The sequence below is a fragment of the Arvicola amphibius genome, chromosome X, assembly GCF_903992535.2.
Source record: "Arvicola amphibius chromosome X, mArvAmp1.2, whole genome shotgun sequence".
In the NCBI taxonomy this organism is placed as follows: Eukaryota; Metazoa; Chordata; class Mammalia; order Rodentia; family Cricetidae; genus Arvicola; species Arvicola amphibius.
In genome coordinates, this window is record NC_052065.1 from 121346616 (window position 1) to 121374266 (window position 27651).

The following is a 27651-nucleotide window of genomic DNA, read 5'->3' on the forward strand; positions in this document are numbered from 1 at the left end:
AATTGGAGGAAAGATAGAGATTTCCCAAGTTCTTCAGTTCCACTCCTGATTCAAGTTAATGGAAAGGTTAAAGAGATTATTCAGCACTGGGGTTTAAAATGTGTCTATGGAACACTCATTTCAACTTTGAATCAATCTATAAGTCATTGTCACCCTCTCTGAAGACTAGTCTTGCTTCCTAAGCTTACATATCAGCAAAGAATTCATGGAAAGAAATTTATGAAAAGGCAGCCATCCACAATCATTGAATATGATGAATTCAACATGTCCTCTGGTGACATTCTAGGTAAATTTGGTAGCGCTACCAAGAGTTTGGGTAGAAAAGAATTCAAATCAACAAAACTTTATTGCTCATCTAACTTTTCTAACAAAATACTTAATACCTTCATTTACACCAAGCTAAACTTTGATATTGGTTCAAAAATCACTCATTGTCAGTACTAATACCTTCCAACACCCAACACACACACACACACACACACACACACATGTACACACACCTTTCTTCTATCTTTTCTCTGAATGGAGTCCAGCACTTTATTACTCCATCATCTGTTACTATAGCAAAATATTTATAGATAAGTGCCTGTAAAACTAGGTTTCCTTATCTCCTAATTCTGGAAGCTGAAAGTCTGAGATTGGGTGGTCTTATTCACTTGGCCTCTGGGGAGGGGTTCCTTAGTTAGACAACAATATGGAAGTAAAACAGAAAGGGAATTGACCACATGAAGAAGAGGAGATTGCAAAGTAAGACAGAAGACCACTGAGATTCAGGAGCCAGGTTTCCTCTCTTTATAACAATCACTGTAACAGGAACTATTCAATGTGCCTAAAGAATTACTTTAATCTTTCTTCCAAGGGTGTTGTTCCTAAAATTTTAACTGCACTTGCAACTGGATGTGGAGGCCGGAGGATCAATAATTCAAGGTCATCTAACTTTATGTAGTGAACTTGAGGAGAAAGAGGGGAGAGTAAAAGGAAGGGATAGAGAGGAGAGGGGAAAGGAGAGGAGACAAAAAAGAGAGATGAAGAGAGGAGGAAGAAAGGGAGGAGAGAAAAGGAAGGAAAGAAGAAAGGGAAGGGGAAAGAAGGGAAGGGAAGGGAAGGGAAGGGGAGGGGAGGGGAGGGGAGGGGAGGGGAGGGGAGGGGAGGGGAGGGGAGGGGAGGGGAGGGGAGGGGAGGGAAGGGAAGGGAAGGGAAGGGAAGGGAAGGGAAGGGAAGGGAAGGGAAGGGAAATAATAAAAAGAATATACAAACATGAGTATTTTTCCCCTTTACTCCATTTGGTTGGGTTATGTACCCCTCTTCTCACTCGTATCCATTACATCATGTAGTTAGCTAAATCACTAAACATATTATATTGCATGCAATAATATCTTCTCCCACTAATCTGAAAGCCAATGAGACAAGAGTCATTCTTATGCTTTTCTGTCCCGCCAGTGTCCAGGACAAGAATTAATAAGCTAATCGTGGGAAACAAATCTTTGTTGAGCAGCCAGATGGATGATAACACATTCCCTTAAGAAGTTCATCATCAGGTTGAACCTCTAGATTTGGATTCTTCTCATCTCTTCCCTTGTTTTCAGGCTCGTGCTCTTTGGTTCTGTTTGAGCAACATCTGCATCCGTGCACTTTTCTGTCTCTTCACTCTCTCTCACTCTCTCTATTGCCAGGTACAAGGCAGAATCCTGACCCACCACTCCTCTGAAATCCAGCCATCTCCCAAAGCACAGACGATCCTCTGCTTCAACTTCACATTGGAGAGAATCCAACTGGGGCTTGGAATGTAGATAAGTTGGTAGAGTGCTTGCATAATATATATGAGGCCCTGGGTTCCATTCCCAGCATCACATAAACAAGGTATAGCAATACAAGCCTGCAACCCAAGTACTTCAGAGATGCAGGCAGAACTCTCAGAATCTCTGGGTCATCACATCCTACATAGTGGATTCAAGGCTAGCTAGGCCTATGTGCGACTAGCTTTAAAAGAAAAAGTGTAATAAAATAGTTATTTTCAGGAAAATGGATAGTACTATAGATTATAAAGTTAAGCAAAATAAACTAAACTTAGAAAGACAAATATTACAGGTTTTGTCATACACAGAATTGTTGTGGGATTATCTTTTTGTCTACTGTAAAGTTGTATCTCTGCCTAAGGTGTCTTCTGATCGGTTTAATTAAGAGTGGAATGGCCAATAGCTAAGCAGGGGAGACTAGATGGGACTTCCAGGAAGAGAGACATGGAGGAAGTCAGACATACAAAACAGAAGAGAGGTTTAAAAGAAGTCACATGTAGACTAATGGAAGCAGGTGATAAGAGCTGGGAACAAGCCTAAACTAAAGGCAAAACTTTCGTAATTAATAACAAGTGTATGTGTCATTGTTTGGGGGGCTAGTGGGCCAAGAAAGTCCAACTACACAGAATATAGATTATATATGTAGGACATGAGAGGAGAAAGATAACTGTAAGGGGAGGGAATAGTTACTAAGGCTTAAGAGAATATGATGGTTTGAATAAGAATGCCTGCCCACAGGCTCAAAATTGAATACTTGGTCAACAGGGAGTGAAAATCTTTGCCAAGGTTAGAAGGACTAGAAAGTGTGTCCTTGTTGGAACAGGTGTGACTTTGTTGGAGGAAGTGTGCCACTGGGGCACACTTGACGTTTAGAAACTTTTGAGGTTTCTAAAGTCCATACCAGGCCCAGTCTCCCTTTCTCTCTGCCTGCAGATCAGGATGTAGCTCTCAGAGCCTGCCTGCATACCACCATGCTTCCCCACCAAGATGGCGATGGACTAAACCTCTGAAACTGTAAGCAAGCCCCCCAATTAAATACTGTTTAAAAGAAGAGTTGCCTTGGTCATGATTTCTCTTCACGGCAATAGAACGGTGACTAAGACAGGACAGATGAGTACAAGAGTGTTGGGGGGGGAGAAAATATTGCATACTTTTTTACATTTAGAATCTACATATATATATATGTTATATATATGTATGTATATAATGACATTAAAGAAGAAGTGGGATTATTCACAGGAGGAGAAGAAATAGCAAGAGAGGCAGAGGAGAACTGGGACAGGGGAAGTGGAGTGTATGAAAATGCAATAATAAAACTCATTATCTTGCCGGGCGGTGGTGGCGCACGCCTTTAATCCCAGCACTCGGGAGGCAGAGGCAGGCGGATCTCTGTGAGTTCGAGGCCAGCCTGGTCTACAAGAGCTAGTTCCAGGACAGGCTCCAAAAATGCTGCAGAGAAACCCTGTCTCGAAAAACCAAAAAAAAAAGAAAAAAGAAAAAAGAAAAAAAAACTCATTATCTTGTTGCCTTAGGGTTTCCACAAGAAGTAGACTGTCACACTGGGTGAAGCTTGAGCAAAAGAGACCTCAAAGACTGCTCCCCACACACAGCGACTCCTTTCTACCCACAAGGCCACACCTCCTATTAGTGCCACTCCCTTTGGGGCTCATTTTCTTTCAAACCATCACATTTGTATATTGCCTTTATAAATTAGTGTTTAAATATGTCAGTGAAAAATCAAAAGCAACTTGACATTGCCATACCCATCTTCCTAGAGCTCTAGCTCGAGGGCCTGGCCTTTTCCATGTATTTCCTGGCCAAGGAAAAATCATCCTGCCTGCTACTCTATGCCTCCCTATAAGAGTTCTCCAACTCACTCTCTCTAACCTCCCACCAGGCAGAACTTCTTCAAATCTTCAGAACCCAGTTCCAGGACTTCTGCTCAACTTAGAATATTGCTAATCAAATTGTTTCTTCATTGTTCCAGTAGCCTCTTGTTTAGACCTTTGTCTGCACTGCCTGTTCTGCCGCATGCTGCTACTGTAAGCTAAGCACATAAAGCTAAGAAGGTCCTATGGGTAGAGTCTTTGGGCAATATTGTTAGGGACACCCCAAGTGGATAGCGGGTACTCAGTGAACAAGATGAATACAATTTTATCACCTAACTCACAATATTCATTCGTTTTACAATATGATCTTTTTCTGAGACTGGGTTGTTTTTTTGTTTATATCATTGTACATAATGTGTATATACATATTAGGATATATATATATATATATACACAATTTCTTTCAAGTAAATCATGTACTTTGACCATATTTAACCCACAAATGTTTTTATTTTCTTTTGGTCTTGATTTTTTGAGACAGGGTCTCACTCTTGTAGCCCAGGCTGGCCTTGAGCTCACGGGCAAGCATCCTGTCTCACTCCCCAAATTATAGGCATGAGCCATCATACCCAGACATTTTACCAATACTTAACAAGCATAAATAAAGCAGAGGAGGATGTGGGCAGTAAATGAGTAAAGAAATAATATAGGATATTAGGGGAAGAAAACAATCAAGCAAAAAGAGAAGCAGGACAGAGAGACGGGTGGACGCAACAAGGAAAGAATTCACCTCTGTCCTGGGTGACTCAGGAAGACGCTGCTACTACATGTTCAAGAGAGCAGACCTGGAGGTCACAAGGCAAGCAGCAGTGCAGAAATCTGAGGAGAACATTGCCAATGGCTGGACAGCCAGGTGGGCCAACAGACCAGTACGCATAAAGTGGAATGAGATCACCTAGGGACAAAGTTGGGACAGCACTACTGTGGCTTTTATACTTCTGGGAGGGGCCATGATTTGGGTTACATTGTTAATGACCTGCCCTGATTACCGAGTTAAGGCTAGATTACAGTCGTGACAAGAACAGCAGAGGGGATGACGAGAAAGTGGTGACAAGGAACCTCATGAGAGATGCTGTTCCACATACATCAGATCTGAAAACTTCCTGGCCTCACAAACTTCCTGGACTCCGAAGCCACACCTACTCTCAACAGCAGGCTGTTTCTTGGGATCCCCTAACTGCTCAAGTCAGACTAGAGTTTGCTAATCTGAGTCTTAAACCAGAGAACCCCGAGAAAAAACCAAAGGGAAGGGAGAGCAAGGCCGAGGGTTGTCCATCAAAGATTAGGCACTTTGTTACAAGACGTCAAAGTGAGAGTCACGCTGTGCACTTCTCTACCCTTTAAGCAATGCTTGGAATTTTTAGGCAAGGCAACCAGTCGTTTCTTTTAGTTTTGCAGATGAGGACACTGCGCCAGGGAACGTCGGTGTAAATCTGGAAAATGGTTTAGGGGTCCTGACAACCGGATTATGTCAAAGGAAAGCTACGGCAGGGAGTGAAGGTCAGCTGTAAAAATAATCAAAACCAAGGAAATTCCAGGCAGGGCCTGTGAAAATACTTCCAGGGCTTAAAAAAGTCTCAATTCCCAGCAAATAAAAATGCTGAGGACTGGGACTCTAGATCAGAGGTAAATAAATCTCTTGCCCAGCATGTATTAGGAGCTGGGGTCCATGCCCAGCATGTATTAGGAGCTGGGGTCCATGCCCAGCATACATTAGGAGCTGGGGTCCATGCCCTGCATGTATTAGGAACTGGGGTCCATGCCCAGCATGTATTAGGAGCTGGGGTCCATGCCCAGCATGTATTAGGAGCTGGGGTCCATGCCCTGCATGTATTAGGAACTGGGGTCCATGCCCAGCATGTATTAGGAGCTGGGGTCCATGCCTAATGTAACAAAAACTGATGAGAAGTCCATACAAACAAATATTTGTAAGTCCTCTAGGAAACACATTCCATTCACGGAGATGCTCCCCTCCCCCATCCCAGAACACAGAAAGTTGAACAACTGAATTTCATCTTAAGAACTTTTAAGGAAAGCCTTCTAAGTGATAATTATCTGGGGCCAGCTGTGCAGGGAGAAGGAGGAACTTTCATTATCTGTACTATACTGAAATATTTTATTTAGAGTGAGTCTATATTTTTACTAATTAAATGTGTCAATGTAAAAATACGCTCTGTCCGTGTGAGCATGATGTGTGCGTGGGAGAGGGCACTCCGGCCAAGGCACACATACTGAGCTCAAAGGACTGCTTTGTGGGGCTGGTTCTCGCCTTCACTTTTCCATAGGTTCTAGCGATCAGATTCAGGCAACCAGTGCTTTGCTGTGCAGCGGGCACCTTCACCCAGTGAGCATCTCACTGGCCCCTCACTATCATTTCTTCAATTAAAATTTATTTATTTATTCATTCATTCATTTATTCTAGGGGGCATGAACCGTGGAGCATACATATGGGGGTCAGAGAAAAACTTTTGGGAGTTGGGTTCTCGCCCTCTACCGCGTGCCCTGGGGATCTAACTCATGTCAGGCTTGGCAGGAAGCACCCCTTACTCTCTGAACCACCCACTGGCCCCATCAATTATGAAGCCTTAACAGAAAAACAAAGAAGAGACAATACGAGGAGCATCGAGCTATTGAAAAGAGCCCTTAGGTAAATATTTTTGAAAAGTGAAAAGAAGGAATGACAACAGTTTCATCTGCCCTAACATATTCTTTACTGAACTGACTATGAAAGGGTCCTACTGAATTTTGTTGCTGTTTGGCTTATTTGAGACAAGGTATGACGGAGCCCACATTGGCCTAGAACTTCTTTCACAGGTAAAATGACCTTAAACTCTTAATCCACCCGCCACCATTTCCCCAGGGCTAGGAGTCCAGATGTACACCATGCTACTCTGCTAATTTCTGCTTAGTATTTCAAGAAGAATCTGCCTTCTTATTTAAGAAGGACAAATAAGTTACCAAAAAAAGCCTCTAAAAAAAAAGACTTCTAAAGAGCAATTAAAGTCTATCGTGTGTACATTATTCAGAAAAGGGGAAAGCAATTCCTGGTGTTCAATAAGCTAAGGACAATCTTGTTCCTAACGCGGTCAGCCAGGCAGCTTTCTGCCCGAGCCCGTTATCTCTCTCAAACATCTCTGAGGCAGTAAGTCTTTGGTCTGCTTAAAGGGTGTAGAACTAAAAAGGGAAGTGAGCTCTCAACTTCTCCTGTTATTGTATTCTGCCATGGTGATTCTCAGAGGAGCAGGAAGGACTCTGCACTGTGCACTCTCGGCTAGAATCGGTCAACAGAAAGGCACGTACTTACAGTACAAGAGCGCTCTGAATGGTGGATTCCTTTGCTTATTTGGTTTTCACATAGTCTAAATACAACTTTGTTTCGACACATGTAACTATTCCTGGTTCTGTCCTAGTCTTATTTTGGACACACACATGTATCAACTGTTCCTGTTAAGCAATTTAAACTAACACATTTTCAAGAAGGAGCAAGTGTTGTACATAAGAAGACTTGGCAAAAGCTTTACTCACCGCTGGGTTTAATTTCTCGGACATAATTACTAGGGAACCATCCTGTTCTCCCATTTAATGTGCCTTCCCACCAGCCTCCTTCTTCAACTCTAGTGACATAAATGATGTCGCCTTTGCACACTGACAGTTCATCTTCGTTAGTCTGCTTGAAGTTGAATCTCGCCTTTACTATCAACTGGTGACTTCCATTTTCCGTCATTTCCTAGAGAAACAAAAGCCACACCAGATGAAGTGCCCGTCTAATTGAGGCATGCGCAGAAATTATGTGGATGTCAGCAAAGTGGAGTGACCAAGGCCATAACCCCAGGGTTCTAGGGAAATGCCTCAGCAGTTAAGAATGTTGGCTGCTCTTACAGAGGAACTGGGTTCAGGTCCTAGCACCCACATGGCAGCTCACAACCATCTGCAACCACTCAAGTACCAGGGAAATCATTGCGCTTTTCTGGTCTTCTTGGGCATTTTTGTAAGTGGCACACAGACATACATTCAGGCAAAACACCTATACCCTTAAAACATATCTTTTTCCATTTAAAAAGAGTAAAACCACAGACCCATCTCACTTATTTATTTTATTTGTTTATTTATTGTGTTCTTTTTTTTTCCAAGACAGTCTCTCACATTAGCTCAGGCTGTCCTGGAATTCGCTAAGGAGACTGGGCAGGACTCACAGCAATCCTCCTGCCTCTCAGCCTCCTAAGTGCCGGGATTGCGGCTATATGATATAGTGCCTAGCTTAGCCTCTGTTTTGAATTTAGGAGTGTCTGAGTAGGTCTCGGGAGAGATTAATAGCCCCTTCAAGTCCATATGCAAGCATCTGCAAGGTCTTGGGGGATGATGGCCCGAGTTTCACCCCAGGAGCCCCTGGTGGAAGGGGAAAAGGAACTGACTCCCAAATGTTGTTTCCTGATCTCCACATGCATCTGCACTATACACAGAGAGCACATGCACACACAACGGCAACAGCAATAGTAATAATAATAATAATAATATAAAATTTTAAAATGAAACTTGCATTTGTCAGAGTGGACATTTTCAAGGGAGTCACAGCTTTCAGTTCCCTTTTCTTTCGTCGGTTTTCTAAATGTGGCTGCTTAGCTGCAGCAGCTACTACAGCGAACTTAATATACCATTCCACCCTGCTTCTCTCCAGCATAAAATTTGATCCAAACGTTAGCTGCTAAACTACCCTTATAAAAACCACTCCCGTCTCTCGGTTACTCACAAATCTCAACTAGGCTGGCCTTAAGTCATAAGTAAAGATCACACGGCACAGCTAGGCTGGGTAGGGGAAGGCTCACATCTGTGATCCTAGCACTTAAGATTTGAAGGGAGGAAGATCAGGAGTTCAAGGTTATCCTCAGCTACACGTCAAATTCAAGGTGAGCCCGAGCTATGTGAGACTGCCTCAAACACCCACAATTACATAAATAAGAAGTTCTGGGCTTAACTTCTGAGAGTTACAGATCCTTATGAGAATCCGATGAGCTCAACACAGTTTTCCTTGCTCATATTAGTTTATGCACACAGCTTTTATATGCAATGTAAGAGGGGCCAAAGACTACGGTGCCATAGCATTCATCGGCTTCTCCAAAGGATCTGTTGGCACAGCTGGGCTGTAACTTAAGGGGTAGAGTGCTTATCTAGAAGCCCTGGTTCAGTCCTCAGCACTGTATAGGCCACGTATGATTGCACACACTGGTGATCCTAGCACTTGGGAGGTAGAGGCAAGAGGACCTGAAGTTCAAGGTCATTCTACCTCCAAGACATAGCAAGTTCTATGCCAGGCTGGGTTAATGTGAGAGCCTGTGTCAAAAGGAGAAGGAGGAAGATGTGATCTCCAAAAGGATAAGAACCACCTGTTCAGATGCTCTGGAAGTAACAGGCTGGGGTGGCCTACAGTAAGCCGGTCACTTTGGACAAAAATGAAAGAACAGACAACGGCATTTCCTCCCAAATCAAAGTGTCTAAGACCAAATGCAAAGACAATTAGGAGATCCAGAGAATTATCATGGGCTGATATTAAAAGTGGCTCTTCTTTTGAGACCCTGGTCTTGAGTGGACTATGTAGGCCAGGTTAACTTCAAACTAGCAGGGATGCTCCTGCCTCAGCTTCCAGAGTGCTGGGAATGCAGGTTTGTTCCACCAGGTCCAGTTACGCTTGGGTCTTGCTCAATAAGAATTCAAAGAAAAAGGATTGCAATCAAGACCAGAACAATAACAAATACTTATTGATTGCTTGTGAGTCCCAGGTAATAACACATTCTAATAAGGTCATGGGGCAGGGAAAGGAGCAGCGAAGTGGCATCAAAAGCAGTCATAACGACAGACATTTGCATAGCATTCCCAGTAAAGTGACTAGCTGAAGTCTCATAAATAACAGAGATGGGCTTCAACCCTGAGTTCCAGACCCAGGAGCCCCACCTACCTGCTTTAGCCTGGCATTCCAGTTTGAACTGGCTTTCACTCTGTACCTCGTCTGTCTAGTGACACACCAAACAAACAGAATATATACGGAAATACATCTGGGATGCTGATCTGATGTGACAGATTTTAAAACAGAGGGGGCAGGGAGTGGGGACTTCACTTACCACTGCCTTTGCCTGACTTTGCTGCGCTGGAGTGGTGCTGGGTACTGTTGCCTGTGGGTTTGGTGGGGCACTGTTGGTAGCGGAAGTGCTAAGAGAAGAGGACCGTCCACATGGTCTTTCTGATAGCTGATCTGTGAAAAGAGGAAAAGACATGGTAAAAGAACCACTCACGGCAGCAAACCACCGACAACATGAGAAGCTCCTTCCCAGGACATTGTCAAAGCCATCCGAGCAGCTCTGGGACTTCTATCATTCTGAACAGGCTATGTGTTTCAGGCTCCCCCTCCCTTTTTTTTTCCTTTCAATGGCCAACTTTTTTCTTCTTAACCTTACTGGCCACTGCTGTCCAGTATAATGAAAAACAGCGACAGAACCACATTTTCTCCTAACCCATTTCCCTACAACTCTTCCCTCCTGAAGCAGTTGTCACAGTATGCCCTGTTATCCAAGGCAGACCTATATCGGGTGCCAAACAGCTGTTTGTGGCTCTTATTACTTTTGAAATATTTCAAATTTCTCTCTTTGTTTGCTGGCCCACAACTTAGGGGTTCTTTCTTCCATGTAAAAATATGTGTGGCACACATAACATAAAGTCTCCCTGGTGTGTCGGGGTGGGGTGCAGAATCAGAATGAGGGAGAAGAGTGGATTTGAGACAGATGCAATCTTAATCCTGGAATCGCTTTGTAAAACCAAACACGGGAGCCTTCTCTTGCTTGATTCTTTGTGAAATTCGATCGGGCCAGAGCTGAGCTGGGTGTTTTCAGTATGCTGAGTGTGTATTAAAGAGAGAGGCTGGCTTCTTGACAAATTCAAATGAGGCTCCTTTTCCTCTCCACTTATTTTTAAAAGATATAAACTGCCAAAGTCTAAAGCCCAAACATTCCCCAGGCGACAGGCTCAGTATCCAAGTCATTTCCTTGAGGCTGTGGGTTTTAACTTTCACCTCCTTGTATTTTTATAAATATCTGTGGTAAGCGAAGAGACTGTAAAACTTGCAAGAAGAGTTTGGCAAAGGAACGTATAATTTGTGTGGCATAATGTTAGAATTGTACCACCCTCCCTTCCCAGAACTGGATACTTGTCATGTGTGTTAAATATAGCTACTTGAATTAGCTGTACTCTCTGCTATACGCCTCGCAATAGCTCAAAAACATTCTTTTTTCCCAAATAGCAAAAGAACAACTTCGGAGAAGTATTTTTCTACATCTTGCTATTATCTACAGCTCTTTGGGGGTAAAACTATAATTACTCGATGGCTTCCTAGTTGCTCCATCCTACTTGGCACTTGATTATATTGTCTGCTCGTGTTCTCTAATTGTTTCACGTGGATTAGTTGAGTCTCCATAAATAGATGGTAATTTTCTCAAGGGCAGGGCCATATCTTCAATTTCCTCTATGGCACCTGGCAGTGCTGGGCACACAGTCTTTTGGCTCTTAAACCATTCAGCGGCAGGATTCATGTTTGGTATAAGGGCTCCGGACAGTCGTGTGTGGGTTCGAATCCTGGATTAGTTATCTGTTTTCTAGTTGGGTAACTGTGGGCTGGCATTCCTCATCTCTAATGTGGACTTCACCATCACCATGGCCTCCAAAGGTGGTTCAGAGATTGAATGAGATCACTGGCAGCTGTTGAGGCAGCCCGGACCCATGGAGAGGGATCAAAGCCTTTGAACTCTTGATGGCTACTACAGAGAGTTAAGACATGATGTCATGATGTCACAGAAAAAGGTTTCTAGTATAGTTATAGCAGCTTCCTCTTTATTCTGCTTATACTTAATGACCTCCAATACAGTGGATAAGAAATGTTTAAATAAGCTACTCTTCTCATTCATGGGGAATCTGAGGTTTCATTCACAGTACAAAACTACTGAAAAGCTCTTTTTCACAACCTAGGGAAAACCAGAAGAAAAATATCTCTGGCGGAGAAAGGGAAGTGATGGCCCTATTTTGTAAACCTTATTTTTTTTTAAAGGAGGAACTGGTCTTTCCCTTTTTGTTTCCCGTCTTGTTTTACTAATTAATTAATCCAAAAGCTTTGCATGCAGTCCCTTTTTGGTTCTTATTGTTGTATTAAGGATATAAGAATGCAATATGTAGGCTTGATAGGCATGTATTTTCCTTGTTATTTTGTGATAAGCACAGTTAAGTTATTAAAAAGTGAAGTACTTTACATTTGTTTAGATTTATTTGGGGGAAGGGAAGAAATTTGTACCATATGAACAACTGTGGCCATAGTTGGCGTCTAGAAACGTGGACCATAAATCACCAGCAGGCCTTACCTTCTGTTGCTTTGTTGACAGCTAAAAGAGTGCTCAGAACCTTGGAGAAATTGGCCCCTGAATAAAGGTCATCGGGCTCAAAAACCTATTAAAAAGGAAATTTGAAACTGTAAGATGTTGTAAGCAATCAACTCAACAAGCAAAACTGTCCAAAGGCCCCTTCCTCAAGTTCTCGAAAGAGAAAAGTATGTCCAAGACAAAATGCAAACCTCTGCCTGCCGTCTGGAGAACCTAGCGCAGTGGCTGAGTTGCCTAATGGCATGTGGCAGCCATCAGTGAGTCAGAACAAGACAGTACTGGGATATGAAAGACAAGCCAAGGAGGAAGTGCCCACCAGGAAGTCCACAGCACATATGCAGCCCCATGCTCCTGACCTGAACACATGATGCTCCTCAGCTACTTAGAGAAAGTGCGTGTGCACAGGTTTCAGTCCCTGCCCAACAATGGCCCCAGAAGTCTCCAGATAAGGAGGTGAGACTTTCTGCTTTCCCTTTTGCTCCCTGTCCTCACTAGTAGCGCTGTCACAAGTCCCTCTCTCTCCTCCTCTTCCTCCCTGGTGCTGCCCAACTGCTCAGGATCCCAATGCCACATTGCAGAACTTCTGTCCCGACCTGCCTCTTGCTCTGCACCCTCACTTCCGTTTTCTTCTCTGATCAATCCTGCCCTTCTCATCTGTGAACCGAGAGGATCTGACTCCCCATCTGCCTGAGCTTTTGAGTTCTTCCCGGTTTTGGGTGACTTTTGCAGCTATGGCTCCAGGCCTTTCTGGCACTTTGGCTGGCATGATGGATCAGATCAGTACTTACCACACTTGGCAGGCTGAGGCAGGAAGACTGCCATGAATTTGAGGCCAGCCAGGCTCCAGGTCAGTCTGGGCTAGAGTGAGACCTGCCTAAAAATAAAAATCCACATTGCCAGTTTTTGCTAACATTCTGATAGGTTACTATTCCTCCTAAAAGTGCCAATTACCTACTGATGTCTTTTTGTGTGTTCATGTGTGCGTGTGTGTGTGTGTGTGTGTGTGTGTGTGTGTGTGTTAGAGGACAACTTTTGGAAATAAATCGGTTCTCACCTACCTTGTCCATCCTGGTGAGTTACCTGTGGAAGTGCCTTTAACCACTGAGTCATTTCACAAGCCCTATTGTTTTAAATGCAACATAAAATGTTGGTTTTAAAATACATTCCCTATATTAAGATGGGTTGGGGCATCTTATAATCTCGGACATGTATATTGAGGCTAGTAACATCAAGCACAGGAACAAGCCAAAGTAGTCAGCCAATAGCATGGATGTAAACCAGGCATGGTGACTCACACTAGAACCCAGAACTCAGCAAGTTGAAGCAGGAGGATCACCAAAAGTTCAAGGACAACCTAGCCTACATAGTAGGTCTGACGACCTCAGTTAGAGCCCCAGAATTTACATGTGGAAGTAAAAAGTCAATTCCTTAAACTGTCCTCTGTTGAATGGGCATAGGAGCATGCATGCAAACAAACACACACACAACAAATAAACAAATAAGCAGAGGTAGACTTTGAATAAAAGGGTACCATTATATTTGCGAAGAGTTAAATGGTACTACATTCCAAATGTTTAAAACACACTTTTCCAGGAATAAACACTGACAGGAGTTCTATTTTCGTTTGCCAAAGCCGAGGTGAACAAAATGCAATGGATGGTGGTGGCAACAGCATCCCTACCTGCAGACTCAGCCCATCTCCCCTAGGAATGACCCGGTGGGAAAGTGTTCATGATATCTATGCCACAATAATCACCAGGCAGGGTCACTTGTTTCCTTTGTGTTAACTGTGTTCCTTTTACAATGTCACACAGCCATAGATCACTCTCTCCCTCTTGTCTTCCTCCCACACTCCCAATTGTCCTCTCCCACAAGTCTTCTCTTGCTTTGTGACCCACCACGTCCAACTAAGGCTGTTTGTGAAGTTCATTGGTTTTCAGCCTCTCATTGCCAGTGGGACTGTTGATATGTGTGCATATGGGTATGTCTGTTGACCGATATGGAAAAAGTGGACAGTCTCTACATCGATAAACAAAACGAAATTCTAGGAGAATAAAGACAGGGGAGTCAAACCTGGGAGGAAATTACCTGCCTTGTGTTCCTTACCCAGGTTGATTGCGTGCAAATGGCAACACTGGGATTCTTAAAATAGCCTGGTACTTGACTGAGTTTTAGAACATATGAACTGATCATGAAATAAAGCATGCATCAACTAGAGTCTCTGTTCAAATGAGGAAGTTGCCTGGGCTGCACCCAGTTCCCTTTTGAGAAAACTTGGGGGATTAGAAGAAGAACAAAGCACGGGGATTATTGTTTCAGAGTATTTGTCCAGATACCCCGACAGACAGCCTTCACTACACCATACATTCCTAAACTCTAAACTGATCATTTTTTTAAAGATAGGGCTGCATGCAGCACAGACTGACCTTGAACATGCTTGGCCATCAAGGAGAACCTTGAAATTTTGAGCCTAGTGCTTCTACCTCTCAGGGGTTGGGGTTAGCAATGTGTGCCACCATCCCATTATATGTTGGACAAGTACTTGACCAACTGAGTTACAGCCTCAGCCTCTCCAAATAGAATCCTACTCTAGATCTCTCCTCCGTGAACTTGGCCTGGATCTCCTATAGAGAAGGAAACATTATTTGGAGAGAGAACATCGCTTCCCTTCATTGCCAGCCATTTAGAGCATACTGCAAAAATGGGAAGTGTGAGATTCCTTTACGGATGAGGAAAGACCACCTGGGAAAAAGTGGGCGAGAGTCCCTTAAGGTGGAGTGGGATAAGAAGAACAAGGAGAAATGAGGCACTATATAGGCCGCTGGAATAGGAAGACCACCACTGTTTTGTTATTTTTTTTTGTTCTTTTTCTGTGATTTGGTTTTGAGACAGAGCTATATAGGTCTGGCTGGCCTGGAACTCACTGTGTGCAGTAATTCTCCAGCCTCCACCCCCCCCCCAAGTGTTAGTATTACAGCATTGAGCAATTACATCTCTCCCTAATGTCACAAAATGGAAAACTAACCCCTCTTTCTATCTGCAAACCCTGGGACCTGTGGAAAGGTAAGTACTTTTCAAAGTTCAAGTCAACTCATGACAAAGTTGTGATGATATCACCATGTAGTACTCTGTAAGACACCCGCTCGCCTCTTTACTGTCTGGTACATGATCAAGATTCTGCACAGCTGAGCTTTCTTTATCCCTGTTTTGGTTCAGAAAGGAGCCACTTAGTTCATGTAGATCTGTGAAGGCCAGATGAACACTAAGACTCCCACCATCCATTCATTTTACCACTTCTGTGACTCAGACGTGGAAAAGAGAATTGGAATTCTTGCTAGAGAGTCCCAAGGTAGCCCTCCAGCAACTGGGCGAATGCCGCTCAAGTTTACAAACAACAGAAACTCTACTGTGGGTAAGCAATAGAGAAGACAGGCACTGAACCTCATTAGAGATTCTTCTCTGAACATTCACATACAGCCAGCCAAACTCCATTCCAACATCAGCAGATGAAATGAGACAAGACATTTAGTTGTTACACGTTTTCCAACATTTTTTTTCCGTTCTGGAAATCCACAATAATATCAAAACCTATTTTCCATCTTCTAAACACCAGTTGTGAATTCTGAAATCTTGGGGATCTGCCAGTGTAAATTGTGCAGAAGTTACCATTTCTATGATTTTACAAATAGATTCTTTTGAAGTCACTCTCCATTTCAATGTGTAAGGCAAAGAGGCACCTTAGCAGGCATTCCTCTAATTCCCTGTTGCATTCTCTAGTACCTCACTAACCCTCTCCCCATTTTCTACAAGGTCTCATAAAGTCTAGGCTAGACCACAAACTCCCTATAGCCAAGGACTACCTTTCAACTTCTGATGTTCCTGCTTCCACCTCCAGAGCACAGGGATTATGGGCACTGACAGCTCCAGCAAGTACAATACCGTGCTGGGGAAGAAACCCAGGGCTTCATGCCTGCTAGGCTACTCACTGAGCTATGTCTCCACTCTACCCCTCACTAACCAAATAAATATGATTACTGATTTGCTGGGCCCTGCCATCTGCCTGGCATGAGGCTTAGAGAGTAAATACATATTGCGATGACTTGAGTATTTATGTTACCCAAATTCATGCACTGAAATTTAACCTTTGAGGTGGTACTGTTTGGAAGTGGGGGCATTGGGAAGTTATTAGGTCATGAGCAAGGACAGATTTCTCATGAATGGGATTAGTAAGCTCATTAAGAAAAAATAAAAGTGAGGCTGTGGCTCAGTGGTTAAGAGCACTGACTGCTCTCCCAGAGGCCCAGAGTTCAATTCACAGCACCCATGGGGCAGCTCACAACCACCTATAACTCCAGATCCAGGGAGTATAACGCTTTCTAGCTTCCACCGGTATCAAGCACACACATGGTGCAAAGACATACACACAGGCAAAAACACACATAAAATAAAAATAAGTTTAAAAGTAAATAAATAAAAGGACCCCAAACAGCTGCTTTGCCATTTCCACCATACGAGACACCGTGATCATGTACTTACCAGCTACCGGCTCTACTAGCAACTTCAGCTTGGGCTTCCTACCCTCCAGAACCATGAATGAATATGAGAAACCATTTCCCTTGTTACAAGGTTATGGCATGTTGATATTACCAGGAGGATAAGATTTGATTTTTTTTCATTGTATTTGTTTCTCCCAACAAGCCTGCAATGTGGGAACAATTATTTCCTTACTTCCTTAAGTGACTAAACTAAGATCAAGCGTATAATCACAGACTAGGAAAGTGATGGAACCGATAAAAGTACACACATACGAAATCGGGGGTGTAGTTTGCTTGGAAGAGTGCCTTCCTAGTTTGTATGAAGGAAGTCCTGAATTTGACCGCTAGCATCCTGTGAAACAGGAGTGTTTAAGGCACTTCTGCAGCCTCGATAGTCAGGCAGTTGAAGCAGGAGGATCAGAAGGCCACGTTCATCTTCAACAACATACCAAGCTTGAGACCAGCCTGAGGTACACGAAGCCTTCCCTCAAAGAAAAAACATCGACAACGGGCTGCTCTGACGGGCGTTGCAGCCATGCGCATACCCTTGAGGCTTCCTTGAGACATAGGAAAACACAGAAAAGCCATCCGTGGGTTGGCACCGGAAGAAATCCCTTGCTGCTTCAGTCCCAGTAGCATCTGAACCATCTGCAGATAGTTTGTAAGAGTCCCCAAAATGACTAATTCAGCTCACTGCGGCAATGAAAATCTCCTCCCTCCTAGACTGTCTCCCAAGGGGCCCTGCCTAATAATTCCCTTCCCATTTCCCAGCACAACTCATGGCTGCATTTGCCAGAAGTCAGGAAGAGCAGTTCACACTTTGTAAGGCACCAGTAAAATTGGGGGGGGGGGGTCCAGTTTGTGGCTCCAGCAATGAGCTAAGCCACCTGGGCTCCCTTGATTTCCTCATTATCATGCATTAAGCACCCGAGTTAAGCAGTCACAGCAGGCCAGCTACATCCCAATTAAGAAAGGAATCCCCACACCCTCCATTCTATTTCAGAGTCAACAATGCCTGTAATGTCCCCCGCGGCTTCCATGGCACCCAGTCAACTCCCATTGCAGGTTGCCTTCAGGTTTACATTGATCACAGCTGGCTCCATTACTCTCTGGTTGTTGTTGTTGTTGTTCTTTCAGTCTAATCGACTGAAAAGCAAGTGGTCCAATGGAACCGCCAAGGTGCACAGCTTCTAATTCTAGCCCGTTTAAAGAAAAGATGCCAAATATTTCAGGCCAGCCCAGTGCTTTCCTGTTCATCTCGGTCTTATGAAACGGAATCTGAAATTAACTGAGCTCATCCTGAATCACATTCTCTAATTCTCACGGCAGAACACACTGCCTCTGCTAACCCCTGAACTCTGAAGGAAATGGCAAATCTGAGCTGCTTAGTCATATTTCACTGGTGGTACTGCTTCTGGCTCTGTAACCCGTGAGAATGCCACACAGCTCCCGCTAAAAGCAGTCAGCGACAAATAATGCTCTTAGCTCAGAAATTAGACTCATTACCCATTCCCATTACCCATTACCCATTCCACCTGCTAGAATACAGTAATGGCATTTGTACCCGGCCTAATAACTGATTCAATTAACGTGGAGCAAACTTAAAAGTGCAAACCCTGATTCACGGACTTTGATTCCCTCCATTCCTCTGCATTTCAGCAATTTAGGAAACAAGATCCTACCTGGGCCTGTATTTGCAACAACATGAGATATGTTGGAAAGAGGTGTGGGGGTCTGGCGACCTAGACTCCAATACCACCTTTGGCACTGCTAGACCATGGGAAGGACCTTAGGAAAACAACACCACTTTCCTGTGACGTTTACATCTGGAAAATGAGACGAACTTAACCAATACAGGCCAATGACAAGCCTATTGATCCATGTTCTGAATAGAGAATGTCAAAGTCAACATCTTAGCTAGATCTCTCCGGTCTCAAATCTGATTCAATTCTCAAGGCTATAGTATAGAAAATGGATTCACACTAGCCAACATCACCAAAGGCCTCTGCATAGACTCAAATGCTAAAGTCCTCATTTTTGCTGAAATGTATTGCTAAGTGGACAGGAAATCACAACCTTATATTATGGCAAGAGCATTCTCTTTGACCAGAAATATGCACAGTGAACGGGATCTCATGAAGCAGGCCTATAAATCCTAGATGCTTGGGAGCCTCAGGCAGAGAAAGCACTAGGTCAAGGCCTGCTTGGGTTACAGAATTACTTCCAGGCCAGCCTAAGCAACGTTATAAGATACTGCCTCAAAGTAAACAGTTAAAAGGTATGGGATGTCGTTCAGTGGTAGACTGCTTGCCTAGCATGTGTTAAATATATAAAGCAAGAGAGTCAGGGGAACTTCCATAATAGATTTTATAAGTTGATGTTCTTTTTAAAAAAACCAAACTCATATTTCTTTATGGTTCTGCCACTGCACAGTGGCATTTGGCTAGTGATTGTGTCTACAGTCACTTTGTTTAACCATATATGTTCTCTCATCTCTGCGGATCTCTATAGACTTTATATGAGTAACAAAGGCTCCTACATAACATCTGTGGGTCTCTATGCAGTCACTTTATATGGCTAACACAGGCTCCTAGAGGACTGACCCTCATAGAATCCAGAGGCAGGACGCTTAGCCCCATACTGCAGATAGGAAAGAACTAAGGCCCAAGCCTAACTCCTCACTGTTCCCACTCTCGATTCACCAAGTTGACCTCGCCAGCATCCACCTTCAGGGAAACCCCCCACTCTCCACACTAAAGACTAATCTTCACCAGAGGGCTCAGTGTTTAGGAAAGAGAAGAGACAAGAACTGATCGAGCTTTCCCCATCCTCCCTTTCACGCCTTTCTCTCCCCATCCCTCCTTGCCCCCATCCCACCCCACTCCCAAGTTCCCAATTTATGCCCGGCAATCTTATCTACTTCCAACATCCAGGAGGATAACTGTATGTTTTTATTTGGGTTCATCTTTTTATTGTCTTCTCAAGGATCACGAATTATAGGCTCAATGTCCTTTAATTATGAGTGAGTACATCCCATGTTCATCTTTTTGGGTCTGGGTTACCTCACTTAGAATAGTGTTTTCTATTTGGACATGGGAGCAGGGAAGAATATATCTTAATTAAGTGAGCCATCCGAGGGTTGTCAAGAGACTTGACTCTAGAGGGGTTCCCAGGTGTCCAGGGAGATGCCCCCAGCTAGTTCCTTGGGCAGCTGTGGAGAGGGAGCCAAAAAAGGCCAGATCCTATAACCATACTCATGAATATCTTGCATATCACCATAGAACCTTCACCAGGCGATGGATGGAGATAGAGACAGAGCCCCACATTGGAGCACCGGACTGAGCTCCCAAGGTCCTGATGAGGAGCAGAAGGAGAGAGAACATGAGAAAGAAAGTCAGAACCGTGAGGGGTGCATTCACCCACTGAGACGGCAAGACAGAACTAACGGAGATCACCAAGTCCAGTTGGAATGGGACTGATGGAACATCTGACCAAACCGGACTCTCTGAAAGTGGCTGATGGTGGAGGCTGACCGAGAAGCCAAGGACAATGGCGACAAGGACGGGCTCTGTGGGAGCCTTGTCAGTTTGGTTGCTCACCTTCCTGGACCTGGAGGGAGTTGGGAGGACCTTGAACTGAACATAGTGTAGAGAACCCTGATGGCTCTTTGGCCTGGAGAGGGAGGGAGTGGGGGTATGGGTGGAGGGGAGGGGAGGGAAGGGGGAGGAGGATGGGAGGAGATGGCAATTTTTAATAAAAATAAATAAACTGAAAAGAAAGAACTGATTGAGGCATCTTGGGTGGGAAGGCATGGGGTTTTACAAAGGCACTGCAACAGAGAAAACCCACAAGAAAGAAAAAGGACATGAAGGGCATGCGGAACCTAGTCACTCTTGTAGCTCCTCCACTGCCCTTCCTCCAGTCACGGGCTCCTTTTCAGAGCCACAGTGGCTGCCAGTTTTTGGGAAGGAAGAGGGCAATACCTCAGTCACTGGAATGTTTTTATGTGAGAACCTGAGGTGGGCTCCCCAACACCTACCACCACCTGCTTAAGAAAAAGGATTTGACTTCCGGGTGTTCTAAATCGGAACGAAGAACACATTTTCCTGGAGACTTAGCATCGCACCTGCTTCTTAGTCTCTGTGTGTTTTTATAGTTTAGCCGCATAAAGTATTAAAACAAGCTTCTGTGGGCCATCCAGGAAACAAAATCAACATGCAAAGCCTTATTTCTATGGGGAAATGTTTGCATTAACAATAGCTCACAGGTGAGAACTTGGAAAACAGTCCCGTCTTGTATTTTATGAATGTATTTCATTTAACCATGTATTTCTGTTTATATTTTACTTTTTATTCATTTCAGGGTATATGACGGTCAGAGGAAAACCTGTGGGAGTCAGGTCTTTCCTCCCACCATGTGGGGATTATTGGGCTTCAATACAATCACATCTATCCACTGAGCCATCTTTACCCACCCGATAATATATTTCAGTTCTTCACTGTTACTAGCCACGTGCTCCCAAATAAACTTCTAATATCCGCAGCACTTTTCCCTCTTCTTTTCAAAGGATGAAAAGGGGCCTAGACATTCTCGCTACTGTAGATTTTAGAACTCTGTGGTTCGAGGACCATGGCAAACATATGAAGAGTGAGAATCTCCTCCGAAGTGTCCAGTGTTTAATCTTGTAACAATCTGGAGAGTAACGGAGTTGGGTTTGAAGCCTCTGCTTTCGTGGGGGCCTCCAACGACTGGGTTGGATCCTTAAAAGATAGCCAAAGCAATGATCCCCTAAGATCTAGGTACGGGGGATAAAATGAGGTCTGCACAAATCTGAGAGATGAAGTTCATGAACTACTGCCAGTTTCCATGAAGTCCTCCATGTACCAACCTTTATGCCTCTTCTGGAACATGTGCCATGCTGAGAAACAGAGCCCCCCCCCCCCCCGTGATCTACCAGCAAGCCAGCTCTTCATAATCTCCATCTCTTTTTGTCTCCGTGTGAAGACTACTCACGGGTTCCCAATTGGGTGGTAGAGTCTTTTAAACTGACCTACGACTCTGGCAACCCGTGTGAAATCCACGATGACTAATCCCTCACTGGTTGACGGAGAGGATGGTCTCTTCGAGAGCCTTACATGCAGACAGACAACTTCTACAATCGAAGTCACGTGACACCAGTGCATTTTTTTCCACTTTTATACCTTCCATGTCCAGAAGAGTTCCTGTCACACAGTAGGATCTCAATAGACATTGAAATACATACTGAGTGTTTAGATGTTCCTGTCAATAGATAATCACGACCAAAGGAAAAGCACTGCGAAAAGTACAATAAACTCAGAAAGAGGGCAAGGGATGTAGCTCGCTGTTTCAAGCACTTGCGCAACATACGCAAGTCCAAAGGCTCAATATCTAACACCACAAAATAAAAAAAAACTCAGAAAGATATATCACTTAATAAACAACAAAAACAAGATCAATCACCTTCCAGCTTTGCAATAAACAGCTATCTAAAACAAGAAATGCCAATATTCATCTGCAAAATTAAGCAATTAATCCCTGTAACTGGGAAGTGACCAGGGGCACGTCAGACTCCCTGGTTGTGGATCTTTTGAATCATGTATTAAATATGGTCCCAGGTCATAGAAACTCCATTAAATCCCGCCAGAAGCACCATGACCTAAGTATTAGAGAGAAAGGAAGCAGGACGGATCTGTGGGTTTCAATTGCCTTGCTAAAATGGACTATATTTTAATTATTGTGTTATAGAGCAGTAAAAGGACAACAAATGCAAGCTGGACTCACTTATTCATACCCATGTTCTAAAGCCAGCTTCAATTCATAGGCAGAGGTCAGTGAAATATGGCAAATGTCTCCCCATCAACAAGAGGCAACTTGCAATTTTTAAAGACTATAAACTACATATCCAAAGTCCTTCCATCTCTAGTTTATCTGGGTGGGAAGGATGTTGCATCAAAATTAGCTATCGTTTTCTCTCTTTTACAGACAAGGTCTTCTGTAGCCCCGGCTGGCCTGGACCTCACTGTGAAGCTAAGGATGGGCATGAACTTCTGATCCTCCTTCCTTTATCTCACACACACTGAGATTACAGGTATGCATTACTACACCGGTTCGTGCAGTATTGGGAAGCAAATCCAGGGCTGCCAGCATGCTAGGCAAGCACGCTACCAAACAAGTTACACTTCCAGTCCCTCTTTATTTAGAGATCACATTTAGCAATTCTTCTGCCACCTCATATTTCTGTCTCTGTGTAATTAAAAAAATACATCCTTTTCAGAGGCAGAAATGCCTAACAGACATTAATTAATTCATTAGTTTGTTAATTAATTAATGAATTTTACAACATTTCATTAAAAACACATTTTTTTTTTTACCTTAGAAAAAATCCAAACACTGGAAGATGGACATTCAGGAACTCAGATATCAGAGACATTAATTGTAGTGTTTCAGTTAGCATCTATAGCTCACAGAACAGTCACCCAACAAAAGCCAACCTAAAACTGTCTCAAAGATCAAGCTCATAGGGTAGGCACGGAAGATACTGCTTATAATCCCAGAACTCAGAAGACAAAGGCAGGGAGATCACCACAGGTTCAAGGTCCATTTTACTGGGGTACACAGTGACATCCAGGACAGCATGAGCTACAGAGTGAGGCCCTGTCTCTAAAAAACATCAGGAGCTGAAAAGATGATGGTTCAGTAGTTAAAAGTATCTGCCACTCTTGCACAGGACCTGGGTTTGGTTCTCAACACTTTCCTGACAGCTTACAAACTGTCCTTAACTCCAGTTTGAGTTGATCCAACACGCTCTTCTGGTTTCTATGAGCACACACACACACACATATATATGTGTTTTACATACAGGCAAAATACTCAGACTCACAAAATAAAAATAAATGGATATTAACAACAAAGAAAACAAAAAAGCATGTTTGTCATTCTGAAGCGGTAGCATGCAAGAATATTCTCAAGCTGACTCGGCATGTCTTTCCAAGAAAGAAGGGAGGGCAAAAGACTTTTATTTTCCCATTCAAACTTGATAAATCAGAGCTCATAAATTTTCTGTCACCCTGTACAATAAATTCACTTATTACCAGAGTGTGACTGGGAGACTTCACTTCACCATTTGTGTCGCGTTGGAGGTCACATGTAGGAATAGAGCATAGGGAGAGGTCTAACTTTGAAAGGCCAATGAAGGGGCCAGCAGGATGGATCAGAAGCAAAAGTGCCTGCTGTCGAGACTGACAACGTGAGTTCAGTCTGGACACTGAATAGTGAGGAGAGAGAACACATTCTCTAAAGCTGTTCTCTCACCTCCACCTCCACCTCCACCTCCACCTCCACCTCCACCTCCACCCATGTGAACGGGCATGCACGCTCATTCATGTATGCATATATACAGGCACACAATAAAAAATAAACATGCATGTGTACATATATATGTGCACAGTAAAAATAAATAAATAAATCTGTTTTTTTTTTTTAAAAAAAAGGAAAGGCCAATGAAACCAAGAGATTTGGGGTAAGATAAGAACTAAGAAGTGGGCAGGTAGGGAAGCCAAGTGTTTCCATATGACATCCTAGGACGTAAGCTCCCACAACTTTCTATCTTTCCCTAATTAAAAATACTTGAGAGAGGAAACTGAGGCAGGAAAATTGACACAAGATGGCGGCCAATCTTGGCTATGTAATGAATCTGTATCTCAAAACAAAACAAAAGTAAAATTAGACAACTTTGAAACAGACGCGTTAGCTCGGCATAAAAAACACCGAGCCATGATATGTTGGAGGAGACCTAGCTTTCTTTTCCTTTTTTCGCTCGCTATACAGTTAGTATTAGACATCCAAGATATCCTGAAGAAAATATTTTTAAAACTAATTAAAATTAAGACCAAGCTACTATCTATTCAATAAATACCATCTGAGCACCTAATATATACCAAGAATTAACTGTAGTAATTTGAAGGAGAAACGCCCCCCCCCCCCCATTGATTTCAGGTGTTTGAACACTTGATCTCCAGTTGACAGTACTATTTGGGGATATTTAGGATGCATGGCCTTGTTGGAAGGTGAATGCTATTGGAGATCAGCTTTCAGAGTTGAAAAGACTGGCAACATTTTTAGCTTACGAATTCTGTTCCATGCTAGCAGTTCAAGATGTGCGTTCTCAGCTTTCTACACCAGCTGCCACACCTGCCTGCTGTCATGCCTCCCTCCACGGTGGATTCTTATCCCATGAGCCTAAGTAAACCCTTTCTCCTGTAAGTTGCCTGGGTCTTGGTGTTTTATCACAGCAACAGAACGGTAGCAAATACACCAGTTTACTGCTTTCTTGTAAGATAAGTAAAGGGATACTATGTGAGTTCTGGTAAACGGACTGGTGGGATGGCTTAGGCAGTGAGGTTCCTGACATGAAGATCTGAGTCTGGATCCCTGGCGCTGGCATAAAAACCCAGCACATTTCTCTCGCCACGGAGCTGGAGAGTACGAGACAGGCACATCCTTGGGACGTACCGGCTAGACAGTCTAGCAGAACTGATGAGTTCCAGGTGCAGGGAGAGCTCATGTCTGAAGAAAAAGGTAGAAGCCTGGAGAGATGGCTCAGTAGTTAAAAGCACTTGCTGTTCTTGCAGCAGACACGAGTTCAACACCCAGCATCCACATCAGGCACCTTAGAGCTGCCTGTAACTTCAGTTCCAGGGACTACGATGCCTTCTTGCCTGCTTGAGCATCGACACACACATGGCATACACTCACAGATACACATCCATATGCATAAACATACATATTTTAAAATAAAAATTGAGGAAGACACCTAATATTGGCTTCTGGCCTCCTCAGACATGTGTACCCACACGCACAGGTACATACTACATACATATACATGGAAAAAATAGGAAATAAAGAAGTCAACCCCATATACACTAACTTCCATTCCCCCCCCCCCTTTCGTAGTGTCCCATGTATCTGAGGCTGGCTTTGAACTCCTGATTACATACCAAGTACTAGGATTCTATGTGTGTATCACCAAGTGTTCCATTCTGTTGTCTTTCCTTAGAAGGTAAAAATTTAAATATATATAACGCATTCCCAGGTACTACTCTGCCTTCCAAGAATGCAAACAGATGAGGTTACAATGTCTCTTAGAGGTATCAGAGAAGCCACAGCTACAAAATCTCACCGGCATGAATGTCTAAATAAGACATGAATAGAATGACACCAATGGGCATGCTAACAAGAAACGGAGAAATGGAGCCTAGAGCCTAGATACAGAGCTGGAGGCAATAAAGAATACTGGAAAGGGGGAAAATAGTCTTATGAAAAATCATATGCATATGATTATACAGACAAATAATGTTACACAGGCGTAGAGGTCGGATTTATAACTAGGAGTGCGAAGAAAGAGGGCTTGAACGTGAGAGAGCAAGCGAGCAAGGAGAGTGCTTCGCAAGGACTGGAGGGAAGAAAAAGAAGGGGGAGATGCTGTAATTATATTTTAATCTCAAAAATAATAAATTCAAAGAAAATGCTTATTTACAGTATATTTCATCCAAAGTTGATAGATTTCCTTTTTAACTAACTTATTTGATATGTGTGAGTTTCTGGCTGCATGTATATCTGTGTGTGATGTGCATGCCTTGTGCCCATAGAAGCCAGAAGAAGCATTGGATCCCCTTAGACTGGAGTTACATCCAGGCTGGGAGCTGCCGTATGAGTGCTGGGAATTAGACTTGGGTCCTCTGGAAGACCAGCCAGAACTCTTAACCACTGAGCCATCTCCCCAGCTTTCTCAGATTTATTTCTGAGATGGGGTCTTGCTGTTTAGCTAAGGTAGACCTGGAAAGCGTGATGCGGTGCAAGGCAGTCTCAAACTTGTGGCCCTCTACCTCAGCTCCTTAGTGTTGGGCTTATGAGCATGTGCTGGCTTTAAATCTATCTTATTAGTCAACTACATCGTTCTTTGGATTTACATGTATGTCTCTATAATTAGTGAGAAGATAACCTCCCTTCACTATAGATCTAGCTTTGACGAATACACAAATTACAAGAAAAAATGTTTCTTAGTATTTAGGCCTGCTTCACAGACCCAGCTCTTCATAAACGATGTTAGGAACTTGACACCTTAAAGCTGCCTCTTAAAATAAAGTCAACACTTCCAAGAAGTAGAAGAATGTCTTGTCGCTGTGTCTAGGGTGGGAGCAGTCCTTCATAATGCTTTTACTTGCCACTTTGCAAGCTGCCGCACTCTGTCTCACCTTGATTTAATTCCTCCTTCTCCCTCTCGTCCTATTCAATCCTTCAACTGACATGTCTGATCTCTGTAATAATATTCAAGTCCCTAAGAATGAATAAAACTGGGATTTTACTCTATTTGTCTAAGCGGAACTTAATTAGGAAGGTAAATCTTCCGCCAGAAGCCAAACAGAAATGATGTGTGACTAGCTACTCTCGGGAGTTGTCAGCACACTCCAAAGGCCATCTTCGGAGACCCGCGTCTCTAAGCCGAGCATGGTGCTGCCAACCTGTAACCTCAGCACTTGTGAGGCAAGGGCAGGAAGATCCTGAGGGTTTTAGGTCATCTTCAGCTATGTCGTGAGAGAAAGTTTGAGGCCAGCCTGGGCTACGCAAAACTCTGTCGTAAAAAAGATACAGAAAGATCCTTATCTCCAAATCTCCGAACCAGACAGCTCTGGCCAGGGTGGGATTACCTTTTCTAAAATACTGGTAAGCAAGGGCCTCAAGGGGCCAGTGTGTGCCTTCAGACATCTCTCATTTGCAATTCAAAAAGCACAGCCTAGGACAGCAGGAATGGCGGCTGTGCAAAGCTGAATTCTGAGCTCAATCCCTCAACCCATCTGGTGAAAGGAAAGAGCTGACTCCTGAGAGTTGTCCTCTGACCTCCACATGCGTGCCATGGGCACTCTTGAACCCACATTCCCAGACACACACACACAGAGAGAGAGAGAGAGGGAGAGACAGACAGACAGACACAGAAAGAGAC

The 27651-nt window shown here is 43.6% G+C and overlaps 1 protein-coding gene across 1 annotated transcript in view; it reads right to left on the reverse strand.

Moving 5' to 3' along the window:
• Positions 1-27651, reverse strand: part of Arhgef6 (Rac/Cdc42 guanine nucleotide exchange factor 6) — a 119982-nt gene that overhangs the window by 76109 nt on the left and 16222 nt on the right. Inside the window, 3 exon segments of the mRNA XM_038317173.1 lie at positions 7211-7412; positions 9799-9929; positions 12079-12163. Coding sequence (XP_038173101.1) covers positions 7211-7412; positions 9799-9929; positions 12079-12163 — 418 coding nt within the window.